The sequence below is a fragment of the Rhipicephalus microplus genome, chromosome 8 (genome assembly GCF_043290135.1).
Source record: "Rhipicephalus microplus isolate Deutch F79 chromosome 8, USDA_Rmic, whole genome shotgun sequence".
In the NCBI taxonomy this organism is placed as follows: Eukaryota; Metazoa; Arthropoda; class Arachnida; order Ixodida; family Ixodidae; genus Rhipicephalus; species Rhipicephalus microplus.
This window is the reverse complement of record NC_134707.1, coordinates 64374576-64390285: the sequence shown is the minus strand read 5'-3', so window position 1 is coordinate 64390285 and position 15710 is coordinate 64374576. Positions and strand designations below refer to the sequence as shown.

The window sequence follows — 15710 nt, the reverse complement described above, 5'->3', positions numbered from 1 at the left end:
CTGCGCAATGATAGTGCCTGTCTTTGTAGACTAACTTCGAAATCAAATCGACTGTTATTTTGTGTTATCGCATTTTCTGGTCGAGTCATTGCAGTTCCTTGTTGCCCTTCCCTCTCCTGTCCTCTTCCATCGTGATGGCGAATCAAAACGAAATCATAGATTTCCCTCATTAAAGAACAAGTGCCTATTTTTGTAAGTGTAGGTGGCCGTTTGGAGCAGTGGTTGCCTCAAAAGCATCCTGTTTTGTTATTTTCGCATACAACTGAAGAGTTGTGACGCATTTATCGATAGTACAAGGGTAATATAGTCTCTTATTGAATGCCTTATGGTTCACTACTAACGAAGTCGCCGATCTGCTCTTCCATACGCAGTACTTTGACACAGTCTTGCATCGAAGTACTAAATAAATCGAACTACCCGAACCACTTTTACCCCGGGCAAAATATGACACTGGAAAGGTTTTGTCCACAACATAAAGACGTAGCCCCTGACGTATGTACTACCCATTATCTTGTCATGATTATGCAGTTATCGTATTACATGCTTTCATGAACCAATACCTACGTTTACTATATGAGGGCTGAAATTTGAAAATTTTTGCCACAACTACAAACCTCTGCGTGCAAGTAAAGGCTCTGTTCAAGAAAATGACTCCCGAAGTCCAGAAAATAGTCAGCCAGTGCTTGATCTATGTTTGTCCGACGTATGTGCGGCTTCAACACTCTAATACTGAAAGTTATCGCCAAGTATGTTATGAGTGAACGACAAAATCACTATTGGTGAACATGATGATCGATAAAATAACGATGCTTGAATATGTAAATAAACTAGAGAAATGCCACAAACGTTAGGAAAGTGCTGCATTTGCTCAGTTGTCCCGCCACGGTGTTCTATTGGCTAAGGTACTCGTATAGTGACCCACAGGTCACGTGACCGAATCTCGCCTGCGGCGGCCGCCGATTTGGATTCATGTTAAAAAATCCAGAAGGTCAAAATTTTTGAAGCCCTCCACTACGGCGTCTTTCATAACCATATGGTAGTTTTGGGACGTTCAACTACACATATCAATGAATCAGTGATCAAGTGACAAGGTTTGAAAATCAGCCCAAATACGTTTATTATAGGTGGAACTGTTAGTTATGACAAGCCGCAAAGTACAGCTTCCTTACAGCTGCGTCGGTAAACTCAATAAATCATGAGCCAAGCACGACATCAAGAAAGAAAGCATGACCACGGCACGGGACCGCACATACTAATATTCTATGAGCGTAACTGACATCGCATAAGCAGCCGTATGGATAGGTACAGTACCAGCGCTAAAGACCTCCTGAAAAATTTGGCTGTTGTCGATGCCAATAATTTACGTAAACATGCTGGCTCACAAACTTGGAAGCCTAATGATTTTTGGTGAATTTCAACATCTTACTTCTTATGCTTTTGCTCGCTGCTTTCTTTAACGCAATAAAAATGCCATGCCCAAGTTCGAGTTCAACTTTTTATTAGTGGTGGCCCCCGCGTAACCAGGCATGTAGGTGTGAACTAAATTACACGTGATGTGCTGCTTTGCGAAAAACAAAATGGGTTTTCAAAATCCCGCGTGATAGCGAGATTTCAATCTTGAAACACAGGGTGTGCAAACAAGGGCGCAAGAAGCCATGACACCACAAACGCTGAATTTCTACTCAAGAGAAGCAAAATGGTCGAAAAAAAGAAGGCACAAAAAATGAGCGCGTGCCCATTTGGCCTGTGCAAAGGGACTAGATTGAGGGGTTTACTCTAGCCTTACACCACCTGAAATACTTGAAATTATCGCGCAACGTTGAAAGCAAGAAGGTCCCCATAGAGTCAGTGATGGTGATTTTTGCCGGCATGACTCGACCAACCTAAATGAAGGCGGGGCCACTAATTTATCGTGTTGAAGCATTATCCCCTCACCCACTGCAGTGTAACAATGCTGGAGCTACGAGCATATTCTCAAGAGACGTAGATCGGATGTGAGGTTTCCCCACGAGTGCTGAAACACCCAAGAGGTGAGATGTTGTCCACGTAGAGGAACGCTCGCAGCTGATGGTGAAAGCTGTCCCATGGCACGACACATCTGGTGCAACTGCTAGAGATCGTAGAACAACGATGCTCCCGGTGTGAGGCCTGATCTTTTCTTACTGAGCGCTCACGTGGCTATGCTACCACTGCCAACCGGGCAAATCAGATGCATGAGCCGTCGTTGCCCGATCTAATAGCATCAACGGTGGAACAGGCGATGGCGAAGTTGATGGATGCTCTATTCATGAGTCTAACGAAATCATTGGTACAAATAGTAAGTACTCAGTTGAGTCAAATCTTGCAGGGCGGTAACTGATCCGCTGTGCTCCCTTAACTACCTTCGCCAGTTGAGGTTACTCAGATTTCATCCGAACCAGGCCCTTCGACGCCAAAGGCATGCAAGTCAACCTCTGGCCAGAAAATATTTGTACCTCTTGAGCAGGATTTGTCTCACAACCAGAACGGATGTACTCTGAGTCAAGAAATATGAAAAGACGAGTTTCTACTGAAGGACAATACTCCTCAATGAGTCTAAAATGAAGGAATAAGAAATACCAGACGGAAAATCCATTAAAAAGAATTATTAAGGGATAGAATCTTACAGAAAGTAGCTGTCATCTCATCAATAGAGGGAGTTTAAAAGTACTACTGTGGAGTTGCCGCTCCATTGATTCAGCAGCTATTGATTTACTTTATCTTCGCATTTTCCACTGATGTTTTGCTTTACGAGAAACTTGGCTTGCAGAGAAAAAATATTTGAGGATTCAAAATTACCGCCCATTTTATTTGGACCACTCAAATCGGAGTGGTGGTTTGGCAATATCCATCTCATCTAAAATTGCTCATAGAGCCAAAATTTCATAACAATCAATGACTTCAGAAAGGAAGATTACAGCATTAGGCATTACTATTCCTGGGTTTCTCTCATCCTCGTTAATTATTGCATATTTTCGGGCGGGTGTTCAAAACTCTTCCACTCTATACTGCAGTTTTCTATTGCCAAAAAATATCATGTTAGTGGTCGATCTATTCTCATCATATTTCTTAGGGCTTTAGAACTGATTTAAATCGCAAACGTTTGTGGGATTGGGCGAATATAATTAACTTTATATGCATAAACACAAGAATCCCTACTTTTATGTGTAAGAAGTCCTATTAGGTGCTTAATCAAACTTTTTCTAACGCTAACCTGACCACCTAATCTTGGTCTGTGATTAACTCGGGCACGAGTAGCGACCATGTGCCTATAATATTCGAGATGGTATGTCCAGTAACCTCTATTATTAGATCATCGGTTATGTATGCAAACTTCAGTGCATTCGAGAAGACATTATGAGGCGCTTTATTTAACGAAACATATGATAGGGAAGCAGGCGCCATCCCAATGAACGACATTTTAAAGTATTCGTTGAATATTTCTATACTTACCATTGAAAGCTCAAAACCATCAACCAACCCGTGGGAGAATGCAGACTGTTCGCGGGCTTATAGACTAAGAAAAGCTGCTTGGCAAAATTAATTTTCAACCAGTGTCCCAGCAACTGGAGTGAGTATAAGTATGCGGCCGCTATCTTTAGGAGAACCATTGCTAATTCGAAAGACAAATTGGTCAACGAACGATCTGAGTTCCGTTCAAAGCGGACAATAGAAAAGCACTATTTCGCTTTCTGAGAAATATGGAAGTTCTTCTGGTACTGAAAAAGGTAGAATCTGTAATATCATCACCAGGTGAGCTGAAGACCTTTCTCAAAAATATAGCTCAGGGCCTAAAAAGTCGCTTCACTGCTGTTCTCTTATACCAAGCCTAGTCACCCCGTAGGCGTAAAGATTTCGAAGAGGTTACAGCTGCAGAACTAGAAAATATAGATAGAAGACTACTCCATTAAGCTCCTGGTTCTGACGGCACGACGACGTCGGTGATCAAATCAGTACATAAAATTTACCCACTTGGCCAACTCGAAATTGTTATTCGCTCACTTAGCAGCCCCACAGTGGCGTCTGTGTAAGCAGGTGTTTGGTGTGTAGTGAAAACCAGGCACCCGAGCTAACGGGGGCATTTCGATTCCTTCCCACGCCTAGCCGTGCGTGACTGAGCCGTGCCTGGGGAAAAAGGGGATCCGGGGGGTTCAGCCGACGCCGGGCGATTGGACCTTTAATTGTGCTGCCTTGGCCCTCCGGCAGAGGCAGCACCGCTTTTTAGCCCCAGCTTCACGTATACGGCATCCCTTGGTTGACCCACCAAAGGGAAATCGGCTCATCAGTCGCCTCTTCCTGTCTCTCTCTCCCTACATCTTCGTTTTTCTCAAACACTTTTAATCTTTCCTGTCATCCTCTCTTTTCTGGTTACTTCGGAATTTCCTGGCGGTGAAGTTTACCCTGGTGTAGCTGTCCAACCTCGGGTAAATATAGCCGGTTATAGTGGTGATGCCTGGCCAGTGTCTCAAAGTGTTTGTTGCTCAACCTTGTAGCGTTCCCTTGTTTGTATCGGTGACGCACCGAAGACAAATTTATGCTCAACACACTAAAGATGATCTTCCCAATGTATCGCCGTATCACTTTTCCCAAAACCGACCTTTCCAAAGTACCACGTTATTCGCAAAGTACCATGAAAAAAAGACAGTCCGAGCCATTTCTCTTTTCCTCGTGTGCAAAACTCTAACAGGAGCAATAGGCCCGCGTTATAAAGTGACAAAGATGAAAAGTGGCGATCTTTTGCTGGAGGTTCGTGACAAAGCTCAGCATGAGAAAGGTTCTAAACTTGTAGTATTTGGGAAAACCCCTATTTTTGTGAGCCCACACAGATCAACAAACAGTGTGAGTGGTGTGATTTCCGACGATGATCTCCTTGAACTTTCTGAAATGGAACTGCTCGAAGATTGGCAGGACCGGAACGCGGTCAAAATCCAATAGATCACAGTAAGGCATGACAACAAACAGACCCCTACAAAGCATATGATAATTACCTTCAGGGCCAGACCTGCCAGAAATAATCAAAACCGAGATTGTAGGCTTGGTGTAAGACCGTACATCCCAATCCCCACCAATGTTTCAAGTACCATAGCTTCAGACATGGATCGCAGAATTTCAGAGGGCACGTACTTGCGCAAAGTGTGCATCCAAACACGTATCCGACAGGTGCACCTCAGAAACAACTCATTGTTGGAACTGTGGAGGAGATCACTCAGGCTAGTCACGAACATGCCCCACATAGCAAAAAGAGGAACAAATAGTAGAACTCAAAGTCAATCTAAATCTGTCATCCCAAGAGGCACGTAAACGTTTTTCGCTGCACAACCCCTCTTATCCCCCCTTTGCCAACATGACGCACCGCGGTGCCATGCCACACGTTTCCGTACCCACAACTGTCACACAGAGTGTGGCCGCGGTCGTGACATCAGAGCCCTCGGATGGAGCAGCCTGTACTGCTACACCACCTGACGAACAGGGCCGGCAGACCCCCGTGTCTGCTGAACCTCGGACCACTGCAAATGCAGTTAGGTCTGAAAGTTCTGTGAACGTGCCTGCCAAGCAGGCACCATCTACCACCTCACAAGAGGTGATGGATACAAGTCCCACACCTCCGGCGCCAAAGACGCCGAATGATAGGCACAACTCTTTGGAGCTCGCCAAAAAGGAAAACCTCGAATCACAGAGTCCCCAAACGGCCCTGTTACCTAACACAACACTTTTGTACACGCAGCACCACACATAATTTATAGCACACAGTTACTACCGTGGAACGTCAAAAGACTGCTGAGAAACCTCAACGATATCCAGGAACTTTTACACAAACCTACACCTAAAGTACTGTGTCTACAATAGACACACCTAAAACCTAAACACACCGAATTTCAATGTCATAACGTGATTTTCGGAAGGACCGGAACGATGCTTCTGACGAGCGATAGCAGACGACGCTCGGTGCATGTTTTGCGCCTTTGTGCGAGGAAAACGAAGTAGATCGGCACTGAGCTCACGCGTGCTCGAGGAACGTGAAATAAAAAAAAGGTTTGGCAGTCCCTTCCTGATCTTGAAAGAGTGTGGACGTCTTTCTTGGGCCACCTCGGAACCCAGTATATCCGACGGCCACAACGGCACGTCACTATCGAGGCCCAACGGCTTGAAGTGAACTAAGAAGACGTTTACATCTTCAATGTGGGGACGTCGCTCCCTACGCTCTCCTTCGGCTCAACCACTGACGTTTGGACCGCGTCGACTCCGTGATCCCAAGATGGTGACGGCCCCGTGTTTCGTCAACGTGTTCGAACAGCTGTATGACGCCGCCTGGGTGGAAGCCTACCGGTCAGCTGTGTCCGAAGGCGATATTCTCAACACCGAAGAGAGCCTGCTCTGGAGCAAATTGGAGCAACTGAACCTGACGATTCTTCAAGACCACGACGCCGCCAAAAACGACGACGCACCAAAAGAGCCTCTCGACTCGGAAATGAAGGCAAGTCACGACGTCTTGTGTAACTTACTTCCTCCACTAGTAGAAAGCATCGAGCGTCTGGAGTTAAAAACGCTTGAACATTCTGACGCCAAATCAAGCAAGAGTGCAGAAGAGAGAAGTGCGTCGATGAATTTCAAACGGGGCTCGAGAAAGCAACAAAGCCAAGCAAGAAGCTATACTCCCGTGTGCATGTCTAACAGTAGAAACGCTCGCGATCGGCTTTTGAGTTTCGCGGTGAGCTCCTTACCGCATCTCGGGAAAGATCTAAACGTCTGGTTTCACCAAGAGGACTATTCGTTTAGAAACGTCTGCGTACCCGATGAGGTCGTCATACCATTCATTATTTCAAGGCTCCCAGCAAAAGACTTAACACGAATGCGTCACCACACGAAGGTCACTAGTATCAGTACTTGGGCTGACATGAAGGCAGCGTTCCACCGACGTTATAACTTGGACTGCGATGTAACATATAAGCAATGAATGTTCGACGCAACGCAATGTGCAGGAGAGTTATGTACAGACTTCGCATACCGAAAGTTCGACCTGATGAAGCAGTGCAACTATCCTGTACTACAGCAAGAAAAACGACAAGTTATCATGGCTACTCATTCACCCAAGGCAAAGAATCCCTTTCTTGATAAACCATTTAGGCGGCTAGATGATAGGATAAGCTCTTTTCTGCGCTTTGACCACATCAGGAATTCGGAGGAAAGTATTCAAATTTTGGCTGCAGAAGAACGTGAAAGGCCATGCACAAAGCCATCCGACAAATGCCGTGCTATGGCAAAGCGTTCGCCTCGGAAGTCTATGCGCCATCGTCAACGCACTGACAGCGTAGAGTCTAGCTGTTCCTCAGATGATGAAGTAACTCAGAAAAAGGTGAAATAGAATACGAAAGCGAAGCCATCACCGTCGCAGTAGTGGACTCATTCCGCAACGCGTGTTTTTGAAAGGTCGCAAGGAAACGCCTTGAGAGTTCGCAGGCTGTGCTTGAACTGCTCCAGAAGTAGCCATTTTGTCCCGCAGTGTCGTCTGCCGCTAACTGCACAATTTTTGCAGTCAGTGGGAGGAAGATTTGGAATCTTCCGACTCACAACTGCGGGGAACCGAACAGCTGGTGACGCCGTAGCCCGCGAGCAGTCGCCGGTGATTGAGCAGGTGTCATATGTCTCTGAAGCAGGTACTTTTCTGTTCTTGTCGCTATCAACAGACAAACGATTAAAGCCATCTTAGATTCTGGAGCTGACGAAAGCTTGATTACGGCACGAATAGTTGACAAGTTCGAATTAAGCATAAGGCCTTAGTCCCTACGTTAGGTAGGAGCAAGCAGCCATCCGCTACAAAATTTAGGTCAACTGAGTGCTGTGGTGACAGTGGACGGCCAAACACTGCACCATGACTTTGCCGTTGTTCCCCAGTTACCTCACGAAGGAATGCTGTTAGGCGATGACGTTTTGCGGGCTTCAAGAGCCGTCATTGACTGGGGCTTGGTGGGCTTCGTGGTATCGGTCCCTCAACGGCTACGCAAGGTCTACCTGGTTAGGGAGCAACCACTGCCAGTTTTATCACGGAAGTTAGTTCCTGTATAGCGTGGAAGCTTGGGCAAGTTGGTAGGACATAATTGAATGCAGGAACAGCGCAACCTAGAAGTAGTTACTTCGTAACTACGCAAGCGAAAAAACAAGGACAGAAAAGAGCGTTCTTTTCTGTCCTTGTTTTTTCGCTTCCTTAGTTACGAAGTAACTACTTCTATGTTGCGCTGTTCCTGCACTCAGTTAGTTCCTGTGGCCTGGCATCGCGTGTCAGAAGATGAAAATGATTTAATGGTCATCACCGGGACAAAGTTTTTGCACGACCGCTATTCAGTCAGAGAGGATCCCATGGTAACAGCTGCATCGGAAAATACAACGAAGGTTTTGATCACGAACTGCTCTTCTCAAGCCGTCTTGTTTCCTTATCAGATGACAATTGGCCTCATTGAGGAAGCAAGCGAAATTGAGGATATTGAACTTTCTGAAAAGGACTGCCAACAGATCCTCCAAATTTCATGCCTTCCTTCTCCTATGGACCTTGATGCGCCACCAGCTCCTACGGCCGTCGATCCGCAGCACCGTTCATTGATTGATATGTGGGGTTTAACGTCCCAAAACCGCCATATGATTAAGAGAGATGCCGTAGTGGAGGGCACGGAAATTTCAACCACCTGGGGTTCTTTAACGTGCACCCAAATCTTAGCACACGGGTCTTCATTTCCTCCTCCCTCGGAAATGCAGCTGCCACAGCCGGGATCTGATCCCGCGACCATCGGGTACGCAGCCGAGTACATTAGCCACTAGATCACCATGGCGGGGCTCCGCAGCGCCGTTCAATTGCAATAGGAGACGTCAGCTTTAACATTAGAACAATGTTATCTTCCAATGATCTTCCAACATTCGGTTTTCTTTCCACAGGTAAGTACAGATGTAGGCTCCTGCACAGTTGAGTAACATTGCATTGCAACTGGGAACGCAAAGCCATTATCGCTACGTCCTCGCAGATTGTCACCATCACAGCGTGATCTCGTCAAAAGTGTGATCAAGGAACTCATTGATGCCAATATAGTGCGACCTTCTCGGAGTCCTTGGGTGTCACCCCTGGTCCTTGTAGCAAAGAAATATGAGACGAAGCGCATGTGCGTTGATTATAGATGTCTCAACCCCGTCATTCAGGACATTGTGCACCCTTTCCGAAGAATGGAAGATGCGCTGCACGCACTCACCGGAACCACGTACTTTTCTGTTATGGACTTGGTGTCTGGATTTTATCAGATCGCCATGCATCCAAATGGCAGACAGGAGACTGCCTTCGTCACGCCGTGTGGTTTTCATGAATTCTTCGGGATGCCATTTTGCCCTAATTGTGCCTCATTCACATGTCAGCGAGCCGTTGATACGATCATCGACAGTAATAAATACGGCAATGCCGTTGTGTATATGGATGACTGCGTGGTCTTCAGCCAAACATTTGAAGAACACGTTTTGCAACTTCAGAACATATTTACAAGGTTAGAAATAACAGCCTTGAAATTGAAGCCACGGAAGTTTTTTTTTCTTTTTTTTGTACTGCCTTCAATTATTTTGGGCACGTTCTCACAAATGACGGTGTATCTCCCGACCCATCGAAACTGGCAGATGTTCAGTCTTTCCGGCCTGCTCGATATGTACAGGAAGCACACTGATTCATGAGGCTCACATCACTTTTCAGGAAATTTATTCCGAACTACAGCGTTATCGCAGCACCTCTTCAATCACTCCTAAAGAAAAACGCTACTTCTTCTTGGGAAGAAGATGAGCAAGTGGCATTTGAGACATTAAAGCGCGCACTGTGCCAGCCACTTGTCCTTAAGCTATTCTCCGAAAAACCAGAATTTGGTGTCCAAGTACACACAGATGCATCTCAGCTCGGCTTGAAAGGTTTATTGCTGCAAGAGGATGAAGAGTGACGATATTGTCCAGAGCTATACTTGAGTCGATCCCTCAAAGGTGCAGAGTTTAATTATTCTTCGACAAAACTGGAAGCTCATGCAGTAAAATGGGCATTAGAAGAGCTACAACAATACCTTGATTGGCCGAAAATTTCAAGTCTTCAGCGACCACCATGCACTGGGCTGGGTCTTGCGCTACAAGGAAGAAAGCCAACGCCTTCTTCGTTGGTCACTGATTCTGCAGGAATTTGACTTTAACGTCATATATAAATCAGGAATTGTGCACAGCGCACCAGATTGCCTTTCCAAGAACTCTCTCATTGTTGATGATGCTGAACCAATTCTTGCAGTATCATATCCATCACTGCGATTCTGTGACAACATGGGTGGGCTGCGGCGTCAGGATGCATTTTGTTTACGCTGAAGTCCTGGATATCCTTAAGGGTGCGCTGGGCAACAAAAAGCAACAGAAACGCATGCAGAAGAAGTTTATCACGCATAACGACGTGTTGTACGAAAGATACCAAGGCCCAGTCAGCAGTCGATTTCTCCTCTGCCTTCCTGCACAACGACAAGCTGACGCACTCCGTGAAATGCATGAAGGACGATACGGTGGCCACATGGGCATCAAGCGAACATTCGATGCCTTTAAGTCCAACTATTACTGGCCGAAGCTCCATGTAGACGTCAGATGGTACGTGCGTCACTGTGCTCTTTGCCAGAGGATGAAGATGTAGACATCGGTGCCTTATGGTCTATCACAGCTAATAGACGTCCACAGCCCATTTCACACAGTTTGGATGGACATAATAGACATAATGGACATAATTCGAAACTTCAAGAGGTTACAAGTACGTTATTGTAGCCATTGATTACCTCACAAAGTTCATCGAGGCAAAACCATCCCGGAACATAGAGGCCGCAACCGTCCAGAAGTTTGTCGAACGACGGATCATTTTAAAGTGTGGATGCCCAGACACAAACATCAAAGAGCATGGTATTAAAATGATGGTGCGCTCTACTGAAGCATACCCCAAACACCGGGCATCAGACATGCTGCCACTACCGCTTATCACCCCGCAGCAAACGGTCTGTGCGAAATACCCAATAAGACAATAAAACCGATGATTGCCATGACTACAACCGAAAGATGAAAATGGGCCGATTTCCTCCCTTATATTGTATTCTGTTACCACACCGGGTACCAAGACGCGGTTCGCCAAACTCCTTTCTTTGGAAACTCTAAATATCACGAAAGCTTATGATAGCTTAAAACATGTGAAACTGCTAGATTCACTTAAGAACTTAGGGCTGCCACAATACTTTGCGACCTAGATCCATGCTTTCTTAAGTGATAGAGAAGTTTACTGCTCGCAGTCTGGCGTCAATTCTTCAAAATATACGGAAAGGAGGGGTCTACCGCAAGCCTCAGTACTATCATCCTCATTTTTTAATGTACTACTATGTACCATTCCCATACAGCAAGATGTACAGGCCTATGCGTATGCCGATGACAGCGCATTGTTTGCTGTGTCGGCGGACATTTAAACACTTTACCTAATTCTACAGACATACATAAATAGTCTGGAAACGGGGCTAGATGATATTAAGTTATCGGTCAATAATAACAAAGCGCAATTGTTGTTTTCACACAAAATGCCCCAGGGTTCATCTCTAGTAGTGTACCGACAAGATTTCCTGCCTTTGATCGAGTCAGTTAGGTAGTTAGGAGTAACCACAACACTCAACTGGAGTCCCCACGTAGAAAACCTGGCTGCTAAGGGAGCACGTGTCGTAGCGATGCTGCGTAGACTCAGTAATTATTGTACCGGTTTGCGTAGAGAGGTGCTCGTCATGATTTATTGCTTCTACATTTGACTGATATTCGAATTCGGCTGTGTGTTGTTTTCTTGCGCTCCGGCTTATAATGTTTGACCGCTGATTCTGTTAAAACGCGAATCATTACACTTATGGCTGGGGCTACCTAAATATGTTGCGAACAATGTCCTAGACTCTAACAGTACAAACATGCTTTAAAATATATATTGACACATGTTTATAAGAAAAAGAACGATGATAGGAATGTTTTGTAGATTACAGCTAGTGAATCAGGTGGTTTTTCGGGACGACAACAAAGCAGGCTTCTTGCTGTACAGCTGATCCTGAATACGCTCTTTTCGCTGCCGTAAGCTGCTGTCATCTTTTGTTCGCGTTGCACTGCGACACTGGTGGAGGAGCTGAGCCGCGACGCTGCCCGATGCTTCACACGCCTAGTGGGAGTCGTTCATCCAGCCCGGACATGCCTACTGCAACCCCTGTCCATCGATTTAGTCGTCGGCTACGAGGTATTCCTCCAGACTGCAACCCCTCACAGAAAACTTCTACCAGACATCTAGAAATGGCTAACACCAGCCCCCAGCCTGTACTTCTCGGCACCAGTCCTCCCGCTCCATCCCAGGTAACGTTTTTTTTCAATCGCTGGAGCCTAAACGCTTTGGTGGTGGCGCACACGAAGATGCAGAAGACTGGTTGGACCACTATGACCGTGTTGCGAAGATCAACCACTGGTCTGCTCAGGGAAAACTCGGCCAGACCTACTTCTATCTCGATGACAGCGCTCGTACTTGGTACGAGAACACAGAAGGCAACCTGTCCACATCGACCGACTTTCACCAGAAGATGGTTGTAACTTTTGCCAATGTAGACAGACGTGACCGCGTCCACCAACTACTAGAGCTAAGGGTCCAAAAACCTAATGAAACGGTCGCCATGTTCGCCGAAGACATGACACGTTTATTTCGGAGGCCTGACCCGCAGATGTCTGAAGATAGGAAGTTGCGCTACCTCATGCGTGGCGTGAAAGAGCAGCTGTTCGCCGGACTTCTGCCCAACCTGCCAAGCACTGTAGAGAACTTCATCAAAGAAGCAACGGCTATCGAGCTGGCCCTTCACCAACGCTGCCGACAATATGACCGCTTGTGCAGCAGCCCCCAAATTCAGGCCGCCACTGTGACGCTTGACAGTCATAGCTCCTTACGTGACATGATTAGAGAGATTGTCCGTGAAGAATTGCAAAGGCTGCGGACTCCGGTAGTGGATACACCCATGACATCTGTCGCTCAAGTCATCCGTGACGAAATACGCCAAGCATTCTCTACAGCTGAAACTGCCCCCGAACAACGTCCCATGACGTACGCCGCCGCCCTTCGCAGCTCCCCACCCGCTCCGCCTTCATACTACCCGCCACCTGCAACTGTTCCTTGGTTACCACCACAGGGGGAGACATCGTGGCGCCCACCCATCCAGCCCCCATACGACCAGTCGTCTTCTGGCCTGCCATGGCCTTCGTCGCATGAGGAGTCATCACGGCAACCACAGCTTCGCCGAACAGACACCTGGTGCACTGCCGACAGGCGTTCACTCTGTTTTAACTGCGGAGGTGTAGGCCACATAGGCCGCTATTGCTGGCACCGCGCCGATCCGTCTCGCCCTCTCAGGCCACGGTTTGACATTCGACATGCCAACGAGTACGTATCCCGCCGTGGCGATGTCGGTTCTCAAGGACCTCCGGTACCTCGACACCCATTTGACGGCCGCCGTAACAATGATGACGAGACTACAACTGATTACGAGCCGGTCTTCCGACATCAATCACACTCTCCTTCTCCTTCCCAGTCACCTTCGTTGCAGCGCCGCACTTTTGCCGACACCAGAGGAGCGAGGTCACCTAGCCCACACCGGGGAAACTGAAGGCGGCGACCTCAGGAGGTAAGGTTGCAGGCTGTCAACACGACGAAAAAAAGCCCCCATTACTCCCACCTCAGGACGCTGTAAAGCCGACAAGACGTAATACCGACGAAACTGTGACACCAGGCCTTACCGTTCTTGTGGATGGACAGCAAGTCAAAGCTTTAGTCGACACCGGGGCTGACTTCTCTATTATCAGTGATGACCTTGCCGTACGCCTCAAGAAAGTAAGGACAGCGTGGATGGGACCTCACTTAAGGATGGCAGGTGACCAATTACTGATGCCTGTCGGAATGTGCACAGCAAGGCTAGACATCGGTGGCTCTACTTTTGTGGCGACGTTCGTCGTTCTCGCTTCATGCTGTAAAGACCTGATTATCGAAATGGATTTTTTGAGAGAACATAGTGCCGTCATCAAAATCCCTGACAGTGTCATTACATTTCGCAACAACAGCCCTACTTTAGTCGATTGTTCAGAGCCGAGACATACGTCTTGTTCAGGGCCTTCGCGTCTGACGGATGACGATGTGGTCGTCCCACCACGATCGTGTACGCTTGTTTCGGTGGCAGGGGATGAGCCGTTCACGGCGACGGCATTGCTGACCAAATAAGCTCACTGATATTTAGCCACGGTATTTCAGTTGCTCGAGGTCTTGTCAATGTCACTGCTGGACGCACAGACTTGCTGCTCACTAACTTCAGCACTGAGCGCCGACATCTCTCGAAGGGTACAGCTGTCGCTTACTTTGACACTACTGCAGAAATCCAAGGCAGTTTATCGGCCCTAAACGAAGCACCTCAAGAAGAATCCGCACCTAATCTTGACGTTGGTACTACGTTGTCAAGGGACGAACGAACGAGACTTCTTGAGCTGCTAGCTGAATTCCAGGACTGCTTTTCATCAACATCACGGGTCGGTTGAACGCCGCTAACAAAGCATCGAATAATTACCCACGACGCAGCAAGGCCTATACGCCAGAATCCTTATCATGTGGCTCCAAAGGAACGGGAAGTGATACAGCAACAAGTCGCTAAAATGCTTGAAGATGATGTGATTCAGCCATCACAGAGCCCGTGGGCATCGCCTGTAGTATTAGTTAAGAAAAAGGACGGTACCCTGCGTTTTTGCGTGGATTACAGGAAGCTGAATCAAGTGACTAAGAAAGGTGTGTATCCGCTTCCACGTATTGATGAATTCCTCGATAGGCTTCGAAACGCTCGCTACTTTTCTTCAATGGACCTCAGAAGTGGATATTGGCAGATCGAGGTAGACCCAAGAGATCGAGAAAAAACCGCTTTTGTGACGCCGAATGGTTTATATGAATTTAAAGTTCTACCCTTCGGTCTGTGCTCAGCGCCCGCTACTTTTCAAAGGCTCATGGACACTGTACTTTCAGGGTTAAAATGGAAGACCTGTTTAGTTTATCTAGACGACGTCATAGTGTTTTCCCCAACTTTTGACGAGCATCTCAAGAGGCTAGAAGTTGTTTTACGAGCCATACGCTCCGCAGGCCTCACATTGAAACCAGAGAAATGCCACTTTTGTTTTGAAGAACTGCTGTTTCTCGGTCATGTCGTCAGCTGTACCGGCGTTCGGCCTGATCCCGAAAAACTTGCGGCCGTGGCACAGTTCCCAGTAATGTCCGATAAGAAAGCTGTCATGCGCTTTCTGGGCTTATGCGCCTACTATCGCCGGTTCATCGCCGACTTCGCACGGATTGCGTCGCCATTAACTCGCCTCACTTGAGACGATGCCACCTTTGAGTGGAATCACGAACAGCAAGCAGCGCTTAATGACCTCCGCCAACGTCTTCAAACACCTCCAGTGCTTGCTCACTTCGACGAGCAAGCGCCAACAATGCTTCACACTGACGCAAGCAATGTAGGCCTCGGAGCTGTGCTTGTGCAGTGGCAAGAAGACACAGAACGAGTGATCGCCTACGCAAACAGGACGATAACACGCGCTGAGGCCAATTATTCAACAACTGAGAAAGAATGCCTCGCCGT

The 15710-nt window shown here is 47.1% G+C and overlaps 1 protein-coding gene and 1 long non-coding RNA gene across 3 annotated transcripts in view; one reads left to right on the top strand and one right to left on the bottom strand.

Moving 5' to 3' along the window:
- Positions 1-15710, bottom strand: part of LOC142769100 (uncharacterized) — a 75286-nt gene that overhangs the window by 31456 nt on the left and 28120 nt on the right. The gene's annotated exons all lie outside the window — the stretch shown is intronic.
- The window catches only part of LOC119186558 (venom metalloproteinase antarease-like TserMP_B), a 65692-nt gene that overhangs the window by 32395 nt on the left and 17587 nt on the right, over positions 1-15710 (top strand). The window contains exon 7 of one of the 2 annotated variants that reach the window (XM_075872034.1): positions 372-492. The exons of the other annotated variant lie outside the window; for it this stretch is intronic. Coding sequence (XP_075728149.1) covers positions 372-492 — 121 coding nt within the window. The remainder of the gene's footprint in view (positions 1-371; positions 493-15710) is intronic. 2 annotated transcript variants of the gene reach the window in all.